This window comes from Indicator indicator, chromosome 16 (genome assembly GCF_027791375.1).
Source record: "Indicator indicator isolate 239-I01 chromosome 16, UM_Iind_1.1, whole genome shotgun sequence".
Taxonomy (NCBI): Eukaryota; Metazoa; Chordata; class Aves; order Piciformes; family Indicatoridae; genus Indicator; species Indicator indicator.
In genome coordinates, this window is record NC_072025.1 from 12528731 (window position 1) to 12556316 (window position 27586).

Sequence of the window (27586 nt, forward strand, 5' to 3'; positions counted from 1 at the left end):
AGAGGACCCAGAGATACTAAGCAAAATGGGTTTGAGGCTTCTAAATATCTTTGAAGTCCTGGATCTTCAAGCCCTGCCTGTGGTTTAAGTCCTTCTCAGGCCAGGAAACAGCCTTCTGATGTTCCACATTTTTTCTTATCAGCTTCTCCATCTTACATTTTAGTTGTGATCCCGTTTTTTTTAACTTCCAGTGGTTGTGGATCTCACCCAAACACAGAGCTATAACACTAGGACTAAATCCTGCCTTTCAGACTGACTCTTGCCACTTACAAGAACTTTTACCACCAAAAAAAAAAAATCTTTTTCTGACTTAAAGGAAAATGAGCCTGGAAGAATACTCTGTAATGGCTGAAAGCCTTACAATGATATCCACAGGAAGAAGGAGAATACAAACATAGTTAATTAAAAGAGCTTGTGAGCACTGCATTGCTACTGTGTGTGGTGTGAACATGTATATGCAAGGTCTTTTGTATTGTACCCCCCCATGCAAACTGAAGTTCAGGAGGGTTTGCAGGCACCTCTGCCTTTGAGGTTAATACAAGTAGCTGTGAACACTTGTGGAAAATTTGAATCTCTCTTTTCTTGGTTTGCTTGCTCTCCCCCTCGAGAGGCAGGAGTCACTGCTAGAGCTAAAAGTAATCTTTGCTCAGCCCATGGTAATGAACATAAGTTACTTCATCTTTTAATCACATGCATTTCTCCTGAGGTAGTGAGATAGCTCTGCACACTGTTTTAGAGAGGAAGTGAGGAAAGTGATTGCCTGGTTTTGAAATAAAGGAGGAATTCAGCCAGTGTGTAATTATTTAGGTGAGAAGCTGGTCCTGTCTGTCTTTAATATTCCAAAGTGATATTTGATGTAAGCCCTTGCCCAGTGTTCATTACATGAGCTTTGAGCTCAACTTGAGCATGCCGAGTGCCAAGTTCAGTGTGCAGCATGTTTTATAACCAAGTTGAATGACATCATCCTAGTGATCCTGCAGCTCCCTAGTTCCTTGGGAGAAGGCACAGCTTTGTCTTCAGCCTAAAGATGAAATGGATTATGTTTTATGAGATTCCCTTGGTATCTGCAGTGTGGAATGTGTGAGGAACACTGCTTTGCACCTCCAGCAAGAACTGTCCTTTTTGGCCTTACAAAAAAAAAAAAAAAAAAAAAAAAAGAAGTTACTTTGCTTCTAACATTTTTCTTTACAGAAAATGACATTTTTTCTTTACAGATGCCCAAGTGCTTTACAGGAAGACCCACAGAGCTCTTTTTCAGGTGGGTAAAACAAGTTGCAGGGAAGCACAGCTGCTTATTGGCATCCATCCCAAGGCAAACCCCAGTCTAGTTCGGGAGGCTGCCAGGCTGCTGCTGAGGGCTCTGGGCTGAACCACACTGGCTTTCAATAAAGCAGGAGGAGAAACTTAGAAAGAAGGAGCTTTCATAACAGTTTGTCTTTGCTGCTTTACAGAGATACCGGTCAGAGCTCCTGAGAAGCCAGCAGTCCCTCCTCCCGCCTGATTTTGTCCCGATCTCAGCGAGAATCACCTGAGTGCCGAAGGCCATCAGCATGTGCACGCCGAGTCCCTGCAGTGGGTGGTGCCGGCCACAGCAGCCGCAGCTTACCGTAAGTTAGAAAGACGGCAATGATACAGCAGGAAGAGGCGAGATGCCACCCCACCGAGGCTGGGCTGGGAATGGCATGCAGAACGCCAGATACAGCTCTGGGGGACAGTCAAGGAGAAAGACTCCAGTTGCACCATAGACAGTCTCAGGATATCGTGGGAAGAGAATGAAATTCTCCTGGTTGTACAACCAAGCCCTAAAAGTGAGGAGCCTCTCCCAGCCCCTGAAAATCCATGCTGGCAGACTGCTGTCCCCTGTTATGACAAATCTCTGACAAGCCAAGGTCAGAAAGCAGAAAGTTTTAGCTGTTCTATCATGCCAGGAACCAAACGAAAACAAAATTAAAAAAAAGCCAAAACAAACAAAAAGCCTTGTTTTAAAATAAGCTATTTTAAATAAACAAGTATTCTTTGAACCACATCAGAGTACATACCTAACTATTTGTTAAGTAAATATCGGGGACATGTGTAAGTCTGGCTCAGTGCATATTAGCAAAGTGGTATTTGTGTTGCTTTTGTTGTAACAAGAGTCAATAGTGCTTCTAGAAGGTGGTCTGAAAAAAGGGATTTTGGGGGGTTTTCCCACTTAGCATCCCACAGAGAAACATCTGCACCAGTAGCCCCACCTCAGAACTTTCAAGTAAAAGAATCTTCCCAATGCACTGATTTGGGTGCTGTTACCCTTCACTTTCACTGGCTTAGGTCAGTTCATAATCTGCCTCTTAGGTGTTATTTTTCCCCCACAGATCCACCTCCTAGATCATTCTGACTTTCTGAACAAAATCTAACCTGACACTGGTTGCAAATCCATGATCAAATTATTATAATCTGTACCTGAAATGCCACAGTGCCATGGCTGAGCAAAGCCAGATGTATTCCCTGCTGCTCCCTGAGCTTACATTTTCTTCAGTCTGACGCTAGTGCTGCAAGCACACAGAGCACCCCCTGCAGATGGATGCTCTTCATAGCTTCACAACTGAGCTGACTCAGTGCCAACCAAGGTACACTAGCAATATGCAGGAAGCCACTGAGGTACCAAGAGGGCACCACACAGCCTAAATGCCAATGAAGGCTTTTCCATGTGCAGAAAAGAAAAAAGAAGTACCAATTCCTAATTTAAACAGATCTTAGTATATATATTTGTGGTTTTGTCTATCCTTTGACCTTTCAGCTTATTTAATTCTTTTAAGAGCCAGATATTAACTCTATAGTTCATGCAGAGACAGGAATGCAAAGCAAGAGAACAGGTTGTAGCAGTGATGATGCTGCATTTTAAGTTGTCCACCAGGAACAGAGGCTTTCTTTACATTTGGTGGGCTGTGAGGAAGCTGGACTGTTTCTTATGTCCTTTCCTCTGTGTCAATACAAGTGATCTCTTTGGGCATGCTCAGAAATTTTGGGCTTAATAAATGATCACTGCAGACCACATGCTTCCATGTATGGGAAGCAATGTGTTTTTCTCTCTGTGGGGTGTTAGAACGGAGGAAAGGTTGAGTACTGTGTGACACAAGGTGGGGAAACTGCAGTTCATAAATCAAGCATGAGCTACCCCAAAGTCAGGCCACTGAAGTCACAGCGAGGCTCTGCAGGCAAAAATGACAGCCAGGTTTTCATCTGTATGCTATGACATCACAGGCTGATACTATGAATTTTCCTCTTCTTTAAAGCTTTCATGTCACAGGAATTGAAGCTCCCCATTTCCCTTTCTCAAACTGCCTCCAGTTAACAATAGCATGAACCGTAGTAGTTAGCCCAGGTTTGAAAGAGGCTTTGATGAGATATTGCTCTTTGGTAAGCCATTTCAAGGACAGGATGCAAAGTGTTTTCTTTACTTGGAAGAGGAATCTGATGAGCACTTTGCTTTTCTTTTGCTGAGACCAAGCAGAACTTTGTTACCTCCATAATACAGAAACTACAGAGGTGGTTTATGGCTACTGCTCCTTACCTCTGGCCTTGTGCAAGAATAACAAGCTCTGAATAAAGCCAGCAGCCTCTCCCTGCTGGTAAGATGAGCCTCAGCAGCCATCATCTCCCCAGCTTTCCCTCCACACAGCTGTTTTTCCTGCTTATGGCTGCCTTGGGAGGCCTTGAGGAATTAGGAGTGCATGAAACCCAGGAGTGCAGCTGGCCCAGAGAGGAGTGGAGCCCTTAGGTGGGCCCTTAGCAAATAAGGCTTTGGGTTGGGCTATCCTGATATAGTCTGAGGATACTGAAGTTCTTCCAAAGCCTTGGATCATACCAAATGCACCAGGTGCCTTCCCAAAGGCAGGAAAAGCCAAACCAAATAAATGAAGGCAAGCAGGGTTGCTACTGACTTGCTACAAGAAACCTTTACAAACTGAAGGCTCTTCAAAGTTCGTTTCCTCAAGTGTCTTACTACATAGGCCATGAGATAGGTCTGACACTCATGCAAGAGCCTAGCTGCAGCATTCAGGCCAGCATGGAAGCAGGACAGGAGGTGCTGGGCTGGCCACAGGCATTTCCTGACTATGCGCTTTCCAACATTGTAGGTGGAACATAGGGATTTTGTTTAAAGATTGAGAGAAAATTTGAGTGTATCAAATTAGCTGCAAAATGCTTCCAAATAGAGGGACTCCACACAACTTTTGACCCAGTCCAGCTTTGACGATGGGTGTCCACATGTGTTTGGGAACAGTGGGCCACCTGCCCCTAGGGTTGAGGTAACTCAGCAGCTTTGTCGTGGCCCAAGCCATGCTGATAGAGGTCCAGTGGATGCTGTGGCCACTGAGAGCTGGTGGCTGTCATTCAGCAATGCCAGAGCTGTGCCCTGAGTAGGGACCAGGAGGAAAGAAAATTCCTTGCCCAGCCCTGGCACGGGATGTTATTCACATGCTTGATTCCGCAGGATCGTACACCTCAGGAGACGATGCTAAGCAAGTATTGCACAAGATGGAGGCTTGTGAGAAAGGGCTGCTGGAGGCAACAGAGGCAGAGCCATGGCTGGAAAAAAATCCATTGCATTGCCCAGCCTGCGGTCAGGTAGGATGCAGTACGCGGACTTGGGGTTACTTCTGGGTTACTTCTCGGGGAAACGCTGCGTTGCGGAAGCGAGGGTCAGGGCGTCTCGGCTGGGGTTTCTGTGTCGTCCCAGCCAGCCGCCTCCTCAGCCGCGAGCCCGGCCCTGGCGGCTCCCGCTGACCCCCGGGCGCCGTCGCAGCCGCCATTTCCTCCGGGACATGCGGCGGGAGGTCTGATGGCCGCCACCACCGCGTTCCTCTGTATCACGCGTGGCCAGCGGCTGACGGGAACCGCGCCGGGTCAGCTTGCACCCGGAGTAAAACACAGGTCATCTGCCACCGCCCGAGCCTGCCGTGTCGGCGTGCGCTGGGCCACGGCCATGCCGGCAAAGGGAAGGCAGCGCCCGGCGATAAGGTCATGTTTATTCAAGCAAACACGGAGCCGGCTCCCGCCTGCCGCCCCGGGCAGGAAGCGGCGCTGGGCGGCCTCTCCCGGCGGAGTGGGGCGGGGGCTCGGCGAGGCACTGCACGGCACGGCACGGCACAGGCCCTCCGCCCGCAGGAAATGGCGGCCGCACGAGGTGAGGAGGGTAGGGAGCACTCATGGCGGCGGGTGGTGCACCTGAGTACGGCTCGGCCAGAGGCCAGCTCCTCCTGGGACCGCGGCATCACCTTGTGGTGCACGGGAAGGGCATCCTGTGGGAAGATGGATGCCCTTAGCTCCGTTCGCAGATCACATAAAGGCTTCATGCAGCGGCCCGGCGGCGGCGCAGGGAGGGTAAGCTGCCCCGTGAAGACAAGCCAGGCCTTGTCTCCTTTCCACCAGAGCGGTGGGCGCCTTCCGAGGCTAGGTCTGCCCGCTCCCGGAGCAGGAGCCGTGCGTCGCTCTCTGCCCTCGGCGGGCTTAGTCACCCTCGTGTCGCCTTACAGGGCTGTGATGTGCATCTTGCCTGGAAACTCCTGCCGCCGTCTCCGTGCCGCGCTGGTGAAGAGGCGCTTCTGCCCGCAGCCCTTTTGCCAGGGCGACAGGTAAGCGCTGCCTGGTGCCTTGGGATGCTGCTGAGCCTTGCCGCTTGCGGGCAGGACTTGGCTCCAGCAAAGCCCACAGCAGCGTGGCTGACCCTAGGTGAGGAGGGGCTGCCGGTGGATTTGGATTTACGGAGCTTGAGAGCCCTGCTCTAAGCTGCTACAGCCTGTCTGGTACTTCCTTTAGGCCACGGCTTTGTGTCTGCAGAAAAACACTTTCACACAGCTCCAGCTATGGCATAAGCAACCTTTTGGCAGAGAGTGCAGCCCCTTGCAGCTATTTTATGATGCAGTTCAGGCCTTGGTCTGGCTTGCATCAAAACAAGTAACACTTAAAAGATAAGCCAGTTTGGAGAAGGTTTAACTAAGCTGGGACCAGGACAGCTGAGTCCCAATATGTACTAGCAATTGAGCACACAAGCATAAATGCAACAGAGAAAAAACGTAACAAAAAGTCAATGTCCTAGGACTGTGCAGTGAGTCAGTTGAATCCAAGTGCTGAGATGAAGGGAAAGCAGAGCCTCTTTGCATAGTCCTTGGCTGCTTTGCTGTGCGTGGCTAATGAGCAATGTTGATTACTCTTGGAAAACAGAAGTGGGCAGTTAAAAAGATGCATCTGCGTTTGAGGGCAGGAATAGGGAATTGCCTTCCTGGCCAGAAAGACAGGCAGGATAGGTTCGACTCAGAAGCCTCCTTTAGGAGAGTGCAGTAAGTTCATGAGCTTTCCCATGAGTTTCTTACAGAGATTCTGGAGGACTAAGAAAGTGGAGCCAGTGACATTATATTGACTCCACTGATACTATCCTCCTAAATTAAATGGTGGAAGAGCAAGGCCTGCCTGTGAGATAAAAGTCAGGACCTACTTCATCTGCCTACAACGTTTTAATGGCAGTTAGAGGAAGCGAGTTGAAGTGAGGTGTTTCTGTAGGAAATGTTGGATTTGTTTGGTTTGAATTGAACACATAAAAGCATGTTTCAGGGCAGTTGTGTTGCCTGTTGTATTTGTACTTTTGCCATTGTCATACCTGTGGGTTTTGCTCGCAGGGTCCCTTTGTTTCTGGCTCCAGCACTTGGTGATGAGGGACACTGGACATGCTGAAGGATTACGGTAATCGTTTTGGAAACTCAGTTTAGCTATGGACAGTTCGCATAAACCTGCTCTACAACCAGTGCAGCCTTGTGAAAGGGCTTCACGTCAAGCCCTCCAGTGGCAAGTACTGGTACTGCAAGGAAGGGAAGTGAGAAAAATGATCCTTTCTGCTATCCTAAAAGAGTTTGAGAGTAATTCCTCCTAAACCTGAGGGCCTTTGGGCAGCCCTGGCAAAGTTAGCTGCTAGGTGAGGTGTGTTGGGGATATCCCATTCTTTGGCAGTTCCTGCTGCTGCAAGCTCTGCAGGGATCACTGTTGCAAATTAGGGCAGCCAGTGAGTTTCAGGTGGCCAATACCAGAGCTCTAGGCATGAGCACCTGTCCTTCACAGAAGATGAGTTTTGCTGTAAATACATGTAGTGAAAAGGAACAGAAAGAAAAATGCATCTTGCAGCACATAACTCGCTGTCAGAGACAAGAACAACTCATTTTCAACTGATCATTGTCCTTTCACATGATCTAGTTGAGTAGTAAGCTAGAGTTCCAGTACACAGGCCAAAGATGAGAACCAGTTTTGCCTCATATGAGATACCTTTCAATGCAAAGAACTAGCTCTCAGAGTGGCAGCTGAACACAGTTCTCCAAGATGAGTGCTATATGCAGGATCCCAGATAAACGGAGTACATTTAGTGTTAGTCTGCTTCAGGGTACCATTCCAGACCTGTTAATGCCATTTAGCTTCAGTAGGAGACTCCCCTTTTGCAGTCTCACAGCTGTATCGCATTTCGCCTGTCTGGTGGATTGAGATAGAAAGATGAAGTTGGTGTGAACTTAGAGCTTGGGTGCTATACTGATGTGGTACAGGGTAGACAGTGGAAGTGGTGACCTCCCTGTAAAGGACTTAAATAAAGGTAATTCACAGTGACAGCTGGTGTTAAAAAATGCAGGTTGTTCAGGCCTTTTCCTTTGCTGTATAAATATTTAAGTGAGAGGACCAGGATTCCTAAGGGAGGAAATGCTTGGGTTATTGCTGACAGGTGAAGCTTTTATTAAACAGCAACATGCAGACTCATTGCCCATATTGTTTTTAACCTGCTAGCCAATTACTGCATTTTTTTGTTCTTCTTTCTCAGATAGTTCTGTTGTTGCTGCCTTAGCTGCCCTGTACCAAGTCACATTCTGCTAAGCAGGCTGCTCCATGCTCAACCATCAGGTCTGCATTCTCCAACAGATTCATCAAGCTGGCAACATAATGACAGAGATGTTTGGTACCTGTAGAGTCCCATCCCAATGGTGTCTGAGCACCTCAGAAAATTCTTGCAGCAGTCTTGTGAGAGGGTTGTGAGGCTGCAGGGGCTCCCATGGAAGCTGACCACTTGGGATATATTTGGGATTGGGTTCTTATGTCAGCTGAACAGCTCATCTGGTGCCAGGATACAGGTATAGGTTAGACACTTGAGCTGTTGGTGAGGAGAGGTGTTGCGAGCAGGTGTGAGCAACAGAGCATCTGCCTTCATCACCAGGATTCACCAGCAACACTTCTGCAGTAAAAGCTTCATCGGGAGGTTCAGGCAGCTTCGTGCCTCTGCTCTGGTACTTGGATGTTTTTCAGATACCTACCTGAAGAGTGGCTGTCATTTTTTGTCAGATAAAGGTAAAACACGTTCCAGTGGGTGGAAGCTAGACCCTGCATCAAGGCATACCTTTTTAAGCAAAACAAGGTGCTTTCTCACTGCTTCAGTCCCTGGCACTTTAGGTGTTCTCTGATACGGCCTTGCCAGGGTCAGCAGGGCTCACATGACCACCTCCTGCCCTCTGCAGTGGTTGCTGGTGGAGTCACCTCTTTTCCAGTATACAGAAGTTGTTGCACTCACCACAAGACATAGGAACTGAAGGTCTCTGGCCTGCCATACAGGAGGTCTGACAAAGTGATCATAACAACCCTTTCTGCCCTGGAAATCTGAATTCCTGATAGGCTAAGAAATGGCTCAGTGTCACTAAAGTCTTCTGAGACTCGCAAAATGGATATCAAAGAGATGGTACTGATTGCTGCTGTAATGACATAGCTCCTGGGTTTATGGTTTCTGCAAAGCTTAGTTTTGGGGAGACTTTCTTAAAGGTATATGGGGAGGAACTGACAAGCCTTTGGTACACAGTTCTGCATCAGATCTCTTCAGTTTTGCCAGGCTACTTTTATGTGTAGATACCCTCTTTATTATAGAGGCCACCACCTGTTCCTCACTGTCCCCTAGAATGGAAACTTCAACCAATGGTTTTGTAATGAACGTGCAATAAATCTGTAGAAAAGCTTAACCTGTTTATGACTCTTGATTGAATTCAGGTAGTTTTGACATACACATGGTTGTGTAGAGCTAAGCAAGCCTGCTTGACAGACTGCCCCTGTCTGGCTGGTGCCTGGAAGTGAAGCCTAAACAAGGACATTTCAGCTGAGCGCTGAGCTTAGGATACTTTCAACTTCAGGGGCAGAGCATGAGGGGTGAGAATTCTTCAGTGGTGAAAGGGACAACATTGTGAGTGGAGGGATATAGGCACGTGAAAATGATGCTGTAGGTGTCTATAGGGGCAACCAAGCACTGCAGAAGGCCTTGGTCTGTTTGGTTTGTTTCATTTTGGTTTTCCCCTGGATGAGTGAATGAGAAGCCTGGGCATTCTGTAAAAATGTCTTAATATTGCAGACTGTAATGTATGCTTGGGTATCCCAAAAGCCTCACTGTGTATGGTGGGTGCCAACAGTTCACACGCAAGGGAGGCGTATTTGATTATCTTCTGCCACAGACTTCATGTAGCAACAAAAATCTTGATTGTGAGAGCAGCTTCATGGTTGGAGTGTTCTCAGCTCTGTCTAGCAGCTGTACAGTGATAATGCCTTTTGCTATTTTTGTTTTTCTTTGAAATTTTATCTCTTCAGCAGATCCAAGAGTGGAATTAATGACTGTTCTGGAACAGAGGAGTTTCCTAGGCATCAGATGGGTACTGGGGGTACCAGCAATCCAGCTGGCACTGCTGCCTGGTGACAACATCACCTCATTAGGATGGTATCAGTTTCTAACTGGAGAATTCTAGGATGCTGGTGGATCTTCTGATCAAAACGGATTTCTGCTAAAATCCTGTCTAACAACGGAAACTGTCATAAAGGCTCAGGCCTGGCAGCTGTTTTGGGTGAGGGTTGCTTTGCTCTCTTGGGAGAGAGTAGGCTTGGAAGGGGCGTGATGGAGCAGCTAATGCTGAAAGGGCATTGCTTAGTGCAGGTTATACATAGCTGTGGTAGCTGCAGAAGAGGCATTATGGGAGGGCAGTCCATGGGGGTATTGCAACTCCAGTATGTATCTGTAAGATACCAGGTGTTTCCAAAGCAAAGCAGGGGTGGACGTAATGCTGGAAGTGGGAGTTGAATGTATGAAGGTGCTGAGCAATGTCTGCATTGAAAAATGAGAGTCTGCAGTTCTCATAGTCCAGCAGGATGCCAATTCTTGTGGGTGGGACAGTAATTCTGATATCTGGTGTCATCCCGCTGTGCAGGAATTCATACTTGTGCCTGTAGGCAAGAGACACAAAACCTGAGGGCACCCTGGCTGCTCCCAAAAGGAAGAGTGCATGTATGTATGTTCTAGAGTATGCTTCTTGCTTCCCAGTCACTCCCTTCTGTGTGCTTTGTGCGTACTGCTCCAGTCCCATCCAGTTTGCTGAGGAGCAGGCTCAGGCCTGCCTGTCTGACCTGAGCCACAAGCCTTGTCTCATGCCCCATTCTGGCTGCCAGGGGATGGGTGGTAGCCCTTAGATATGGATGAGGTCGAAACATAGAATTGCAGAATGGTCTGGGTTGGAAGGGACCTCCGAAGGTCATCTAGTCTAACCCCCTCTGCAGCAAGCAGGGGCATCCTCAACTACATCAGGCTGCCCAGAGCCCTGTTGAGCCTCACCTTGAATATCTCCAGGAGTGGGGCCTCAACCGCCTCCCTGGGCAGCCTGTTCCAGCGTTCCACCACGCTCATGGTAAAGAACTTGTTCCTAATATGGCATCTAAATCTGCTCTTCTTTAGTTTGAAGCCATTGCCGCTCAGCCTACCACTGCAGGCCTATGGAGACAGTCTTTCTCCATCCTTGTAGGCCCCCTTCAGGTACTGGAAGGCTGATATTAGGTCTCCCTGGAGCCTCCTCTTTTCCAGGCTGAACAACCCCAGCTCCCTCAGCCTGTCTTCATAGCAGAGATGCTCCAACCCCCTGATCATTTTCGTGGCCCTCCTCTGGACCTGCTCCATCAGGTCCATGTCCTTCCTGTATCGAGGGCTCCAGACCTGGACACAGTACTTGGGACTTTCTGGGGTTTGTTTGTTCGTGGGTTTTGGGGTTTTTTGGTTTTGTTTGGTTTGTTTGTTTTTTAATGGATCTTGGAGGGCAATGTCAGTGTCCCATAAATGGGAGTGTGTACCCTTGCCACTAGACTTAGCCTTGAAGTCCCTTCCTGCATGAAGGAGCTGTCCTCTCTTAGGCCAGTTAGGCTTGCCCTTGTCATCTCCTCAGCCTTGTCCCTTACCTGTAGGGATGCCAAGAAGGGCATTGGTGAGATGTACTCAGTTCTGCTCTCCTAGGTCCTGCCATGCTCCCCATGTGCTCTCTGAGGAACTGAGTCCTCTTTCCTGCCAGTGTTAGAGGAACTGCTCATGCTCACCTTCACAGCAGCAGCAAAGGAGCCTAATCCCTTGGGCAGAAGCTGCCTGAGTCTCAGTGTGGCTAGGCAGCCTTCAAACTATGGGGCATCATTTTCCAAACTTCGCTCTCTAAACAACTTTCTGGCTGCTTTTCCTACAAGACCTCCCTGCTCAGCTAGGGTAGTGTTGATGGAGAAGTTCCAGTCCTCATGCTCATGTACTAGAAGGTGATGTCCTCCAACAGCGATTCCTGAGGCCAGAGAGATACTCTCTAAACACACAGCTTTGTCATGAGGATAGCCCTCTTCCTCATGCAGTCACTGCCTGAGTAGTGCTGAGGTCCTTTAACAGTTACTCAGCTCTCCCTAGTGTGGTATGGGGCAACCAAAAATCTGAGACTTCTGAGCAGAAATGAGAAGATTTATTCAGGGGAAGTGCCTTCTCTGGTATTCCTTAAGGGCCAGCTTCTTCACTAACTACCTCCACTCACACCACTCAAGCCTGAGAAGATTTCCCAGCTGAAATGAATATGACTGACTCAAAGTGAGCAATGGCCTAGCTCCCTTTTCTCTCTGAAGTCCATGCTCACTGGGACCTATTAGAAAGATGGGGACAATTTTTACCAGGGCCTCTTGAGACAGGGCAAGGGGTGATGGTTTTAATCTGGAAGAGGAGAGATTAGCCTAGATAAAATGAAGCAAATTTTTCACAATGAAGATGGTGAAATACTGAACAGGGCTTCCAGTAATCTGACCTAGTTAAAGATGTCCCTGTTTACTGCATGGGGGTGGGACTACATGACCTTGAAAAGTCTCTTTCAACTCGAAACATTCAATGATTGCTCTAGAAGAATGAGAACAAACCTCAATGTACCTCTTAGCTTAATGTAGCAAGGAAATCCCATTAGCCTGCCTGCAGTGTAAGGGGGAGTCATTAGCTTTAGTGGGTTTGGTCTCATTAAGCAGCATTTCTTGCTGAGTAGGAGGCATTGCCAGAACTGCTGAGGACAATGGCTATGCAGCAGGCGCCTGGGGAGGAGTGTGTGCTCCAGCCAACTGAACTCCATCTAAAACCTCCCTCTGTACCAGCAGGCAGAGGACAGGCAGGTTTGGGCTTGTGCCATGCCATCCTTACCATGCTGAAGACACTCCACTGTTCTGCAGGCTCCCTGTTCAAGGGGACCCAGCAGCACCCTGACAACTCCCGCAGGCTGGGCAGTGAGCCATGCAGACTAGAAGTAGTTGGGGATGCCCGGGGGTGTGATTTGTTTTCTTGCTCCTGGATGCTTCACAGGGTGCCCCAGTTAGCAAAGGTACTAATATAGTTGTGTCTGGGGGAGAGACAGCAGGTTCAGCTGGGGCCAAGGGGAGCTGGCATTTCTGTGTGCAGCTATGGCTGTGAGGTACTTCCATAGGTAGGAGAGCACAAAACCAATTGCATACAACTGGGTTTAGCCAAATCTGTAGGTTATAGGTTAGGTGGATCTATTACTTTCTGTCTTCCCACTGGGGATTCAGTGACCTAAAACCAAGACCCTTACAGCTTAGATTTTATTCAGATTTTTTTACTGGGACTGCCTGCTTCAATGTGAGAATGTCATTAAGGAAGAGGATTTGGTTAAAGGTGCCAGTATCCTCTCAACACCAGTTCACAGTGCAATGGTGGAATGTCAGAGGCTCCTGGGTAAGTGCTTGGTCTGGGTTTCATACAAAATCTCTGGCTGCTCCCTGCAATCAGGAGCCCTCAGCTGCTCTGCCTGCAGGTGTACATGTAGGAGTGTTCCTGTCAGCAGATCTGGAGCCTCTGCAGCCCTTACCTTGATGGTGTGATGATATGCCTCATGCACCAGGATGAGTTGTTTGCCCCCAGATAACCATGTCTCGGAGTGTTTTCAAAAGCCACACCAATTCTGTACTCTGTATCTTCTGCAACTTCCACCTCCCAGTAGTGCTTTCCTGGAAATGGGATCAGACTGCCCAGGATCCCAATGCACCTGTGGGAGGCAGACAGGAATACATGCTGTGTCAAGGACTCTCTGCAATGCTATTTACAGTGCTCAGGTATGTAATGCACCTGGACCTTACATATCAATAAATAAAAGCCACTTTTGATGTCTCCTTAGCAGTGCAGCATAGATTGTTGACTACAGCAAAGTCTACATGCTGAGGACCTGTCTTTTTGACACGTACCCTGTTTTTACCTGTGGGTAGCTTTGTATAAATGAGTGCCCTGGGCACTTTCAGGCACAGGGAGAACATCATCCTATGCTGCCTGAGTTTTCTGGGAAAGTTATTGTTAGGAGAGTGCTCTGGTGAACCCCACTATAGCAGGGGAAAAAGGCTACAGATTTTGTACTTTCATCCCGAACAGCCCAGGGCTTGAAATGTCACTCACCATCAGGAACTGAGCACTGTAACAGCATGAACCTCCTGGGGCAGCTGCAAAGGAGGAACCCTGCCTATGCTGTGTTTGGAGGAACCAGCAAGAACTGAACACAGAAGAAGTGCTGGGAATATGCTGAGGTAAGTGGACTGTGAAAAAATGTAACAGTAAACTGTGATTCCTAGCCTTTATGACAGGAACCATGTAGAAGATAATTCCTTAAAAAGATGTGTGGGAGAGACCCTTCAGCTTAGCTTACAGACTCAGAGGAGCTGGGCATTTAGAAGACTCAAGTCTGTAAAACCACAGATTCTGAAGCAAGAAAGTTGGGCAAAAGAACTCATGCCAAATCCTTCTGAAATACTCTAACTTGATTTGACAGAGCAACATGATCCTGTAAAACCACACTCCAGCTTTTCCTAAGGAAAAATTCATGGTATATTAAGTAATTGTCATTGCTGCATCACAAGAGATAGCAGGTTTCAAAACTCACCTTCAGTTTTGAATGGGTAGTCACACAAAACCTGTATGTTTCTGTGGTAGGGTCATCTAAAATTGAAAATTACAAAGGCAAAGGATGTTGCTGGCAGAGGCTGAGCTGGCCTACCTCTAGGTGATGCTGAGAAAGAGCTGCACTCAGCATTCAAAGGGCCTGCAGTGTCAGGACAGGCATGCACAGCAAGATGTACTCTGCCATCGCAGCAGCAATCGCTTAAAGCAAGTGTATGGTTCATTGCAAGTGCATGTAGGTGTCTTGGGAGTAGTTTAAAGGCTGCTGAAATCAGGACTCAGGCTGTCTTGCTACAGCTTGAGAAAGAAAAAGAATGATGCAGAGTGGAGGTGTAAACATCTGTGAGCAAAATATTACCCCAGTAATGAGAGCTGCAAAGGCACCAAGGCAAACCTATGTCAGACCATAGGAGCTGCTATGGTTAGGAAACGCATTAGACTTTTGGAGATCACACAAACTTCACAAAGAAGAGTTCGTGAGCCTTAGTCATTTCAGCTGGAGAGCTTTCTTACTACTTTTTCACAGTATCTTGGTGTAAGACTTCTGAAAGTTCACCGTGTTCAGACAGTCACAGAGTTCAGACTAAGTGCCAGCTCTGTCTGTTTATGTGAAACATAAAAGCACCCTGTGGAAGTGCAACATGGAGCTGCTGGAGGCCCATGAAAATGATCAGAGGGCTGGAGAACCTCCCCTATGGGGCTGGGGCTGTTCAGCCTACAGAAAAGAAGGCTCCAGAGAGACCTTAGAGCAGCCTTCCAGTACCTGAAGAGGGCCTACAAGAAAGCCAGGAAGGGACTTTTTGCAAGGGCTTGTTGTGATAGGACAAGGGGCAATGGCTTTAAGCTTGAGGAGGGTAGATTTAACTAGATATTAGGAAGAAATTATTTACAGTGAGGGTAGTGAGACACTGGAACAGGTTGCCTAGGGAAGTCGTAGGTGCCCCCTCCCTGGAGGTGTTAAAGGCCATATGGATGAGGCCCTGAGCAACCTGGTCTAACAAAAGCAGCAACATACCACACGCATTATTTGCAATTGGAATTCTTCCATGTACCTTGTAAAACTGTTATCATAGACAGGCAGATCACACTCTGGGTTTTCCAGTTCATCACATGCAATTGTAAATCCATCATCTAGGATCGCCAGTAAAGGATGGGCTGTGTCCTCGTTAAGGCAAAAGTAGGTGCCTGCAAGAGAGAATGCCTGAGGATAACTCCAGAAACTCCTTATGGCATTGGGGGTTGCAGCAAGGATGTGGTGAAATGTTGTTTGGATTCACAAAATTATTAACTAGTGCTCTGGAAGGAATCTGTGGCTATTATTGAAAGGACTAGGATGTCCATTTGGAGTTTTTCAAATAAATGGGTGCTTTATAGCTTAACACTGCTTAGTTACAGCCTTGTGAAAAGCAGAAAGGGAGCATTAATCTGGTTTTGAATCCAGCCAGGGCTCAAAGGTGTGGGCATTGTGTAGGAATTAGGCAGAGTTGAGAGGTCTTCACTGCAATGACTGTCCAGTTTCAAGTCATCTTCCTCAGAGCTGAAGTGATCTATTTTTACTCACTGAAAGGAGAAAGGAGGCTGAAAGGCCTCAACATAGTCTTACTCCTCTGCAAAAATGCTGGGCACAGTTTGAGAGGCAAGATCTCTACAGAGGTGCCACATGCAGCATCCCTCATGCTTCAGCACCTCCTCATCAGATCAGCCCTCAGGGAGGTAAAGCCAAACCAGGATAAAAGTACTTCTGCTCTTCTCCTTTCGGAGACTTCACAAAGCAGGTCTGACACACTGCACTCTGATGAGCAGCCACCTGCGTCACAGCTGCTGTTTGTAGTTGGTGTTTGTGTATCCACCCTGGTAAGGAGGAATCAAAGGTCATTCCCAGTGTTGGAGGTGAGCACTTGTAGCTGACAGATCCATTTGCATCAGGTGTTTGCATAATGTTGACTCAGAGAAGACAGATCTCTTCATGCTAATCCCAAATGAAATCATTATAACCGAGCTGCAAGTTACTTCAATGCCAATACAACACAAACAATGACAGGGCCATTATGGGCATGTGCTGCTGAAAACAAACACATGCTCTGCAAGCAGAACTGGCAAATTCAAACACTGAGTTTGATTTAAGCAGTTGAAATACACACAAACAATGGTATCACAATGACAGTCTTCCTCTCTGGGGGTTTAAGAATGACCATTTCTGTTCTGTGGTGCCACTGGTGTGCAGCAGACAGGTTCCTTACTGAAACATGGTCTTTTGCAGGTTAATGGGTGCATGCTCAGCTTGCTGAGTAAGCACAATTTGCAAATTTCTCATGGAAAGTAAGGGCAGAAGAGACACAGGTGTGGTGTGAATGCACCTGTGAGCAGTGTGGGAGGTTTGAGACACCCCAGGGAAGTTGCTGCAGCATCATTATGGCAGTGCTGAAGATGAAAACAGATGTCTACCTATAACATTAAAATGAGCTTTGATTAGATGGTTGGGAGGGGAAAGGGCTTCCAACTGCCCTCTAGGGGAGGAGGTTCATCCTTGCCCAGTGTAGCACTGAGAACAGAGGTGATAATGCTGTATCAGTCACCAAGTGCAAAGCTTCCAGCTGAGAGCTGGACTGCCTTTTTCCTGATGAACCAGCCCTCAGAGCTTCCCCAGTTGAGCTGGAGACAAAAAAAGATTTTTGCATATCCAAATGACTCTGAAAAGTGCTGACTGTCTCAGCCACACTTTCCAGCAGCAGCATCATTTCAAGGTAATCTCTGAGGTAAAGTAAAATTGCACTACAATTTTCTTCATTGGTGTGTCAATACTTGGCAAGCTGGCAATTCCTGGAGGCATTGGGGTGATATTGTCTTGTAAAATGATTAGAAATTTGTCACTTTCAAGTGTCAAATGTACTGGTCAGAAAAAAAAAATTAAATTACAAAGCTAAAGCAATGCACTTATTGTTCCAAAAAGTGAGGGTTTTTCATTCCCTAAAGGTTACCCTGTGTGCAGTTAGATGCAAGAGATTAGGACCTGATCCAGAAGCCATTGAAACCAGCAGGAATCTGTCTGCTGAGATAACAAATGCTCTAGTAGGCTGCTGGAATTGTTCTGAGCTGTACAGTACCTGTGGTGTGTATCAGGACAGGCTCACTTCTCTCACTGGAACCGCCCAGGTTTAGGGCTCTAACACAGATGCGATAGGTTTGTGATGGCTGGAGGTGAATTAGGACTTCACAGTTAGGAATCCCAACAACAGATCTACAGAAAATACATCCATGGAAAATGAGAGGGTAGAGAATTAAAACAGGTATTTAAGACTGTTTTTTTGAACCACGAAGATGAGATTACATGATCAGTTTCTCTTGTAACCCATCCACAACATATACTCATAGATTAATAGAACCATTTTGGTTAGAAGAGACCTCTAAGATCACTCTTTGGGCCTCATTCAGCCAGTTCTTTACCCAGCAAAGCATCTACCCATCCAAGCCATGAGTAGCCAGTTTCTCCAGGAGAAGGCTGTGGGAGACAGTGTCAAAAGCTTTATACTAAAGTCCAGGTAAACAACATCCAGAGCCTTTCCCTCATCCACTTGTTGTAGAAGGAGATCAGGTTCATCAAGAAGGACCTGCCTTTCATGAACCATGCTGACTGGGTCTGATCACCTGGTTCCCCTGCCCTGCAACACTCTACCTTGCACATCTGTCAGTAGGGGGGGCAAGAGGTAGTCTGTGACAGACTATGCAGGTTTTTACATTTGCTTCTGCACTTCTCCCATACCCTGTACAGTCATTTTCATTTAACATTTATACAATTCATTTTAAGAGGAATGTTTATGAAGGTGAATTCACCACAGGGGCATTGGTCCTTCCTTAGTGCTATCTGATGCCACAAGACTTGAAATGGTTTCATCTCTACAGGTTATGGACTCCACAGAATACTGACTCACTCAGTAATATTATTGCTGTTTTCTTCATCTGTCAGCTTGGACAATTCAACTGTGTAGGAATCAACAGGGTTAAGGTCTCTAGATTCCCAGCACACCAGTGCTGCGCTTTCACAGCTTCGGATCTTTTCAGTCTTTATAGTAGGTGGTGAAGGAGCTGCAAAGTAGGCAAAAGAACAATTCTAAGCTGTTGCTTGAAGATGTTTGCAACAAGCATGCTTTGAAGACTTAGAACAAAGTTGTTTACTAATAGTATAAAGAAACCTGCTTGTCCAATGGACAATAAACAGCAGGCAGGGCAAGTAACAGTGCTATTCAAAGATTTAATTTGGACTGTAAAGATCCCAAGAGAATTAATCAGAGAAGTAACATAGAGAGAGACTGATTACACAACCTATTTCTTCCTATCATTTGGTTTATCTTTGTCATAGAGGTGCATCTCTTCTCTGCCCTAAGATGTCAAAGACATCATGAATGAGTGCTTTAAGGTCTCACTCTGACTTGCTCAATTTCATGTCAGAATTTCACAAGATGTACTTGACTGAACTGCAATTACAAAGGGCAGCACAGCAGGTGAATCCACAAAATACCTACTGGCCAATAAAAGGAGGGGCTAGCATCTACTTGGCAGAACTGTGAGTCTTGGACTTTATTCCCAGCTCTGCTACATGCTTGCATTTAAAGAAATTATTTTGTCTCTGTGCTTCAGCTTCTTCAGCTCTGAAGCAGGGACAACTGGCCTGATAGGCTCTCCAAGTGAAAGTAGTCATGCAGTCAGTAGACTTCGATCAGAAGAAACAAAGCACCCAGAAAGCATTACTGGCATAAAACCTAGAGATCACTGTGAATCTCACTATGAAGGTCACACAGTAATGTGAATAAAATATTTTTACCTGTTACATAAACTGCTTTCTCACTTGGTGGACTGATACCAGAAGCATTTAAAGCACTGACCCAAAATTCATACTGTGTGTTTGGCAGCAGATTAGTAATGGTGCAGTATGTTTCTTTGACTTTTAGCATGTGCTCTGAAATGAAAACAACAAAGCATTTACAGTAACTTCATACTCTTTCCCAAGGATGCCTCAAATAATCAAGTTAGGGCACACTGTTTTGTGTGCTGAGTTCCAGAGAGCTCCTTGTGCTCCATGCCCTTTGATCAGCTGTCAGGCTGTTTCACCATGCTTTCCTGTAAGGAAACACAGCAGCTTCTGAAAGAAGGAAGGAGCCAACCACTCATTCTTCATCTTATAAAACTGGAATAGAATCATAGAATCATTAAGATTGGAAAAGGCCTTTAAGGTCATTGAGGCTAACTGTAACCCAACTACCATGCCCGCTAAACTATATCCTGAAGCACACTTCTTGAATACCTCCACCGCCTCCCTGGGCAACCTGTTCCAACACCTCACCAAAGAAATTTTTCCTAATGTCCAATCTAAACCTCCCCTGGCACAATTTAAACCCATTTCCTTTTGTCCTGTTGCTGGTTACTTGGTAAAAGAGACCAGCACCAGTCTCACTCCAACCTCCTCCAGGTAGTTGAACAGTGCAATTAAGATATCCCCTTAGCCTTCTCTTCTCCAGACTAAACAACCCCAGCTCCCTCAGCTACTTCTCATATGCCAGCACTCCAGACCCCTCACCAGCCTCATTGCTCTACTCTGGACACTTTCCAGGACCCCAGTGTCTTTCCTTTACTGTGGTGCCCACAACTGAACACAGTACTGAAGCTGTGGCCTCCCCAGGGCTGAGAACAGGAGCGCAATGACTTCCTTACTCCTGCTAGACACACTATTCCTGATCCAGGCCAGGATGCACACTGGCCACCTGGACACACTGCTGGCTCATGTTCAGCCATCCATCCACCAGAACCCCCAGATCCTTTTCCACCAGGTTGCTTTCCAGCCACTCTGCCCCAAGCCTGTAGCATTGCTTGGGGTTGCTGTGACCTAAGTGCAAGACCTGGCACTTGGACTTGTCAAACCTCACTCCACTGACCTCAGCCCATTGATTTAACCTGCTTAAATCTCTCTGCAGTGTTTTCCTCCCCTTGAGCAGGCTGACAGGCTTGGGGTTCCCTGGATCTTCCATTTGGCCCTTTTTGTAGATGGGTGTCATGTTGGCAAGTCTCCAGTCGGTGAATGGCACCTCCCTTGTTAACCAGGACTGCTGAGAGATGATGAAGAGAGGCTTGGCAAGCCCCTCTGCCAGCTCCCTCAGCACTCTTTGGTGAATCCCATCCAACCCCATGGACTTGTGAGTGCCCAGGTGGCACAAGAAGTCATTAGCTGCTTCCTCCTGGATTATGGGGAGTTGTTGCTGCTCTGCATCCCTGCTTTTCTTTCTGAACTGGTCATTTAGCACTCCACTGGCTTCTGCTTTTGCTGGAGAAGTGACTGGGTATTTTCAGTGAAAGGTTTTGCAAGAGTGTTATTAGCAAAGACAGTTTTGTCACAAGGCTGGGAACATTTTAGTATAGTCCTGTGGTTCTTTTTCGGTGCATGTGGATAATGGGAAGTTACAGCCTATTATGAGCACTGAGATAAACTGTAAAAATGACTGTGGGGGTTCAGTGGGTGTACTGATAGTATAATGGTTTGCTCTCTGTAAAAACAGTGTGCTTTGCAGCAGATGCAGCACATGTGTGCCTGCTCTCCTGTAAAGGAAATGCTACTGCTGAGATTTGCCTCTCCATTGTCCTCTTCCCAGTCCTGCTATCCCAGCTACTACCCCATCCTGGTTTTGTTCTCTGCAGCTGGCAGCATGGCAGACCTGTCAAGGGAAGAGTGACAAAGCCACAAGCAGGAAATGTAGTGGCAGACATGAAGGTTTTGATGGTGAAAACAGTGCACAGAAAGTGCACAGAGGCATTTTGGAACTAGCTGGTTTTGCCAGTGGAGGGCTGAGGTATCTCCTTGGGTCCAGGGCTGCTTACCTGCTTGTTCATCACTGTGCCTCTCATGGCTCACTGGTTTATAGCACAGTTGGTAGCACTCAACAGTGTCATCTGAGAAGAGGCCCCAGCAAACTCTCAGTGAGGTGCCAGTTGCTGCATTGGGAGCCTGGGGATTGATTACAGGGGCACAAGGAGCTGCAGAGGGAAAAAACAGGTTAGTTTTTGACTGTATAGGTGTGGAAAGTTATTCTCAGGCAAACACATCTCTTCTCACAAAGGTGTTTGCATAAGGTCTAGGCATTGAATAAGGAATGGAGAAAAGTCAGGAGCCATAAATAAGTGCAGATAATAATCAAGTCACCAAACTTGTGTATGAACTAGTCTTGCTTCAAATCCAAACAACAAAAACCTAAGTCTCAACCTAACTTTTCTCTGTAAACTTGACCTGCCATGCCTTTGAGGGTTGCTGTTCCCACTGAGTAGCACTGCCCAGCAGAAGCAACACCTAACACGCACTGCATTGCTCTGTACCAGCCCAGGGCTGAGGAACCTCTGGAAGAGAGATGACGGAACAGCTGTACAACAGTGGGTCAGTAGCACCAGCAAACAAGTAGTGAATGTGATTTTACTTAAGAAAAACACAATATATAGGCATTAAAAAGTACATATTGTTCTTTCTGACAGTCTAAATAGCAGAGGAACAAACCACTGTAATCTGGTTATCATAAGAAGCTGTGCAGGTTGTTTAAAGCAGTCTAATGTCCCTCTCTACTTCATTCAAGCAATTACAAGGTAAAACAAGTTATCACTAAGCATGCAGGACCCAACAAGAGAATGGGGTAGTCTTGGTGAGTCCTCTAGGAAACCATTCAGCAAAAGCAGGGAAGGCCAAACTAGGTAATTCTGGCAATTTTATACTTAAAACAAATGAAGAAAAAAAAATCCAAAAATAGCTTTCAGTGTCTCAGTATGTATAGGCAAACAGAAAAGATCTAAAACAAAAACTAGGGAGAAGCTAATTCCACCTTTGCAATTTGCCTTTGAAAGAAGTAATGGACTTCTGTTTAATACATATCCCTAATTAAATGTAAATAGGTCTGAAATAATGATCAGCTAGGATGAATACCTGGGACAGCATTAATGGAGTTCATTAGTTGTTCAACTTCTGAGAAATCTATGACTCGTTCTTCAAACTCTGGCTGTGTTGAAAGTTCTAAATCCACTTCTTTCTTTAAGAATTCTTCCAGCCTGCAATTGTAGGAAGAAAAGGTACGTGCAATTGGTAAGAAGCAGCATCTAAAATAACAGCCATTTCCTTAAATAATGCTTTCATAGTTGTACAAAGCTCAGCCTCACCATGCCCTTTGCTTACAGATAGACAGACACACATCAGATCAGTGCTCCAGGATGCTGAACAGAGCTGGATGCTGAGGGACCAGGCTTTGTGAGCTGGTCAGTGGGACTGAGGAACCATGCTTTGTGAGCTGGTCAGTGGGACTGAGGGACCAGGCTTTGTGAGCTGGTCAGTGGGACTGAGAGACCAGGCTTTGTGAGCTGGTTGATGGGACTGAGGGACCAGGCTTTGTGAGCTGGTCAGTGGGACTGAGAGACCAGGCTTTGTGAGCTGGTTGATGGGACTGAGGGACCATGCTTTGTGAGCTGGTCAGTGGGACTGAGGGACCAGGCTTTGTGAGCTGGTTGATGGGACTGAGGGACCATGCTCTGTGAGCCCTGCTCATGCAGTGAGCTGGCTGCTGCACTCCGTGCTGCCGCTGAGCAGGTGGCTTAGATTTCCACAGCACCCCTCTGTGGAAAGCAAGCTGTTAGCTCTATGACTTTCATTACTTTGAATTCATGACACTATGACTAACTCAGGACCTCACAGTTCTAGGTGTTGTGAATTTCAAATAGACTATTGTCATAATTGATGACTGCCAGTTTAAATGGGTTTTTTTTTGCAGTTGGATTTTGTGTGCCTTAAAACTTCTTCCAACTACTCCAGGATCTTTCAGTATCTGCTTTGAGCTGCTACAGCTTGGCTTTCAACCCCTCTATATTAATGGATAAATAAGCCTGTTACCAATCTCTTTAGGGGGCTCAGTTTTAGTTGGATTTGTGTCCAGAGCACTTCTTCCAAAAACTTTACCAATCCTGTTTTTCAGTCACTGAAATTAGTTCCCTGTGACTAAGCTGAAAACAGTGATTTATTTGTGCTCTAACTCTCCTTTGGGGTTTTTTGAAACTGGCTCAAAACTGGCTTTGAGTGTTAAACCTCTTAAAGCAACTTTTCCTGATGCAATTTAAACCAGAAACATTGAAGAATTCAATAGCCTGTAGTTTAGGTAATATCTGTGTGCCTGAACAGAGTCCAGAACATGCAAGTGTCGCCAATATCAGGTCCAATTAGCAGGAAGAAATGTGACACAAATTCCAGACTGTGATACTACCTCTCAACCATGGTTACTGCTGCCTGTAGAAGAAAAAAAAAAAAAGAGAAAGAGAGTGTTAAAAACAGAAAATATATATTTCTTGCATTAGTCCAGAGTCAGACTACACTATGCTGTTGACCTGTTTTACTTACATTGTCCCAAATGCAGCCCTGGAGTGAGCCAATTGGCTCTCACCCAGCTCTAAGGACAAAGCTGTGCCTAACTGTCCATTCAAATGGGCAGATCTTGGCTGATGACATGCAACATCAGGCAATAACCAGTGTGTGCACAGCTAGACTCTAGACTGTATCCTTCCTCAGTTGAACAAAGTGCCAACAGATCTTTCACAAACAAAAATCAACAGCATCCGGGGAAAATAACTTAGTGAAATTATCTGCATTGCAAGGAATCTGAGCAGTGCATTTTGCTAGAAGACAGGCATACTGTCCCTGGAGAAACCTGAGCAGTGGAGAGCTCATGACTAAGAGCTATTTGCTTCTTTATGAATAATGGCTCCTAAAGGTGATGAAAAACTCTTTATGAGCTAAGGAGAAAATAAGGTTCTTCCAGAGATGCAGAGAAACGGGAAAAGTCAGCTCAAGTGAAGAACTCAGCAGGCTGGAGTGACACAGCAAGTTGATCCATGGAGCAGACTGGAGGTGTTAGATTTGTTTACTGTCTGCTTCAGTAGTTACTGTGACTGTGCTATAGAAATGCTCCCATCCACCTGAGTCACAGGACAACTCATAGCAATCACTCAACAGTGAAAATTCTCATTTTTTTCCCAATTATTTTTCTACCTACTAAGGAAAAATAACTTCTTGACACCTCCTCAACAGTGTGAATAATCCATCACTTTGCAGGAGCTCCTGATGTATTTAGTTTGGAGCTTCCTGTTCAGCTGAACTTTCCAACAAAATGAGCAAGAAGAAAGAAACATCTTCCAAAGTGGTTGCAGCAGCTTGCCTGCTGTGAGCAGGAAAGCTGAGCCTGCATGAGACAATGAACACTATGCGTTTCCAGAGTTTCCTGAGATAAATCTTTTAGAGAGGTATCTTCTCTCTGAACCCCAGCGAGACTCACAAATCATTAAGCACCCAAGTTACAAGCTTCTACCACTGCTTGTCCATTTTGGCCCCATTGTGTTGCCTCATTAGGTCAATGCCACCTTGTCAAGCACTTGGGGTAGTGACAGCATCATAGACTGAGCACTCCAAATGCTCTCTAGCAATAAAGCCACTTGGGACTTCCCAGCTGGAGATTAGCTGGAAGCATCAAAGAGCATCCAGAAAGGCCCTTGTCAGTTAAAGCACTTTACCTTCATAAAACTGGCTTTGTCATTTTCCAGGCAAAGCTCCTGGGTTGTGTCTGTCAGCTCCTTGCAGGTGTTGAGATGTTCCCCACAACTGACCAGCTGCTCATATAAAGCTTCCAGCTTTTGCCTCTTCTCTTCGCCCAGTGCTTCCAATTGTTCTTCATACTTCTGAGCAAGCACTTGCACTGCATCGTTGTAATGCACCTCAAAGTTCTGCTCCTGCCTCCCAAAGTTTTCCTGCAAGGCATTTTAAGTTTGTCCCTTGGTGTCAGGCCTGATTCATAGGTCAGCCAGAGAAAAATCTTACTCAGATCTGCCTAAAATTCTCCTTGCCAGGGAGGCAAGGCCAGTACACAGAAGCTGCAACTTGACTAATTTGCATTTTCAAGGGTTTATTCTAATCGTTTACCCCCACTGAGGTACAAGAGAGTGTTAGATTTGGTAATAGCATCAGAAATTATAATAAAAACAATGATGCAAGACAACTGCCTCCAACCTAAACCCAGGGAGCACAACTAGGGATATATCCTAGCCATAATCTCACAAGTATTTCCACCAACACATCCTTCCATGACAGAAACCATGGCAACCCAGTGGGATCCATGGATTCACACTGGGAAAGCTAAGCAGCTAATGCTGGTATCCTCACTCACTGCTGGAGAGAGCATTAGGAAGGAAGATTTAAAGACCAGGAAAGGCTTTGTTGCCAGTAGCTGTCCACTACTTGGGCAACTAATGTCCTTCTGTGCCACATGCAGCAGAGAACAGACAGTAGGTGCTTTATGTTACTGCTTCAGTTTGACTTGCTGGCAGCTGAGCCACTTCCCCTGGTACCCAGTTGCCATTAGCAAAGCAGGAGCACAACCCTTGAAGTGCTATAGATGGACCAGGGGTTTGCCTGTGTCTGGAACTTCTGTAGATGAAATTGAGTGAACCCAAGGGGTATGCTCTGGATGGACTATTTAGATCAAAGGTCCTTGGCCTAAGATAACCTGAATGGGGGTCACTATTTCTGAATGTCAAGTATCTGTGCAAGTGCTTAGCATGGTTTTACTAGCCCACTTAAAAAAAAAAAAAAAAAAACCATTAGGATTAATTTTCCTGAGTACTTCAGCCTAGGCAAATCCCAAGACAACTCTGTGCTCTGCTGCTGTAATTACTCAACTCATTAACAACTGAACAGTATGACTGCCAAAACTGTTCCAACCAGAGCACCACAAAGTTAGCCCAAGAAAAAAAAGTCTTACCTCTACAGTGATGAAGATTTCCTCCAAGTGACTGGCAAAGTTTTCCATCTGGGCAATCTGCTCTTCCAACTTACACATGTTTTTATGAATCTCTTCCTACCAAAACACCCAGTGTCATTCTTAGTATGTTTTACTACACTGTTCTAGAGACATGGTGTTACACTTATATTACTCTTACCTTTTCACTTTCCACAGCACTGGGGAGCTGAGCTACCTCGTGATCCTTGTGTTCACCAAAAAGTTTGTCAAAAGCCCGGATTGGTATCTTGCAGGTAGAACAAAAAACATCTGCAGCTTCCTCCTCCTCACTGACAGCCTGACTGTTCCACTCATCTGACATGCTGCAGCTGCTAAGCCTCTCTCTGGACCATATGGGGCTCTCATCCTCTGCTCTGACTTTGTTCTGATCTTCATCTTGAGAAGCCTTGCCAGGAAGTCTCTGTTGCTTTGGGCCAGGAAGTCTCTGTTGCTTTGGGCTTTGACTTCGCTCTTTTGCTGGAGAGCTGCTTTCTGATGCATTAAATATGGAGCCTTGTGATCCTGCTTTTCCTGTGCGAGTATGTGGCCATCTGCTCCCTACCATCTCTGTATGTCCCCCAAGAAGCTCAAGCTCTTTTTCTCTATCCTCATCAATTCCATACATCTTAGCCAACTCTGCAACCTCCTTTTCCAAATCATATCCAGCTTCTTGTGAGTGCTGAATTTTTTCACTACTCAGTGCAGAGTCCCTTTTCATATCCCCCAGCGATCTGTCTCCTTGACCAGACAGCTCTTCAGGAAAGATATCGAATCTATCCTTTGATCCATAAAGATCCATGTGGTAAAATATCAAACCTTCAACCTCAGTCTCACTAGACTCTGGGACTGGTGGGGAAGCTGAATGACTGAGCAACTGCTCACTAGTTTCATGCTCTCTTGCACTGCCAGGTCTGGAGGACATTGGTATCCTTGGTGAGGCTCTTGAGATGTCAAGTTTCAAGCCTGTAAAAGATAAAAAGATCCTTAGCTACATACATAGATATCATGCATGAGTTTTTCCTGCTTAACAATATACAGATGGAAAAGGGCCTGGAGGCAGACACAGAAAAGATCAAAACCAGTAGTTTTGATCTGAGTGAAGCCATGGGCAGCTTGTTTTTTCTCACCTCTGTGCAATGCACAGCAGAGAGCTGTCTCTGATGTGCATCCTATGTTTTTCTGAGTGGCTGATCTGTGACCCTGATGTCTGATTTCCAAACTGTGGAGTAGGTTTGTCCTCAGCTCAACACTGTGATGGTGCTTCAGGTGCCCTTAGTGCAGTTCTGTGCAATTGGTGATGGCCTGGTCTGAAGTCTGCTCATCCTTCAGCTGCTGTCATGTGCTCTTTCAGAACCATCAGCCAGGCGAATTGTAAAATGCCCTCTTTTGCAACCACTGATGCCATATAACACAATAGTAAATGCCCTGGAAAATGCTGTTCTGGATTTTCCAAGTTGTCATTCTTGATACTGAAACTTCAGGTTTCTTTTAA

At 46.3% G+C, this 27586-nt stretch overlaps 1 protein-coding gene and 1 non-coding gene across 2 annotated transcripts; one reads left to right on the forward strand and one right to left on the reverse strand.

The window, feature by feature from the left end:
- The first annotated feature begins 6357 nt into the window (after window positions 1-6357).
- On the forward strand, window positions 6358-6489 carry LOC128972416 (small Cajal body-specific RNA 15). Its single transcript, XR_008489263.1, has one exon. It is a non-coding gene; the product is annotated as a small Cajal body-specific RNA 15 (non-coding RNA).
- Window positions 6490-10001: 3512 nt separating this feature from the next.
- Window positions 10002-27016, reverse strand: FSD2 (fibronectin type III and SPRY domain containing 2). The gene is made up of 12 exons (XM_054388079.1): window positions 26255-27016; window positions 26077-26172; window positions 24833-25066; window positions 23533-23555; window positions 22212-22333; window positions 21125-21280; window positions 19080-19214; window positions 18190-18343; window positions 17365-17498; window positions 15313-15445; window positions 13185-13361; window positions 10002-10254 (listed from the first exon to the last, which is right to left on the reverse strand). The coding sequence occupies exons 1-12, from the start codon at window positions 27014-27016 to the stop codon at window positions 10002-10004; spliced, it is 2379 nt and encodes a 792-aa protein (XP_054244054.1).
- Between the last annotated feature and the right edge of the window lie 570 nt (window positions 27017-27586).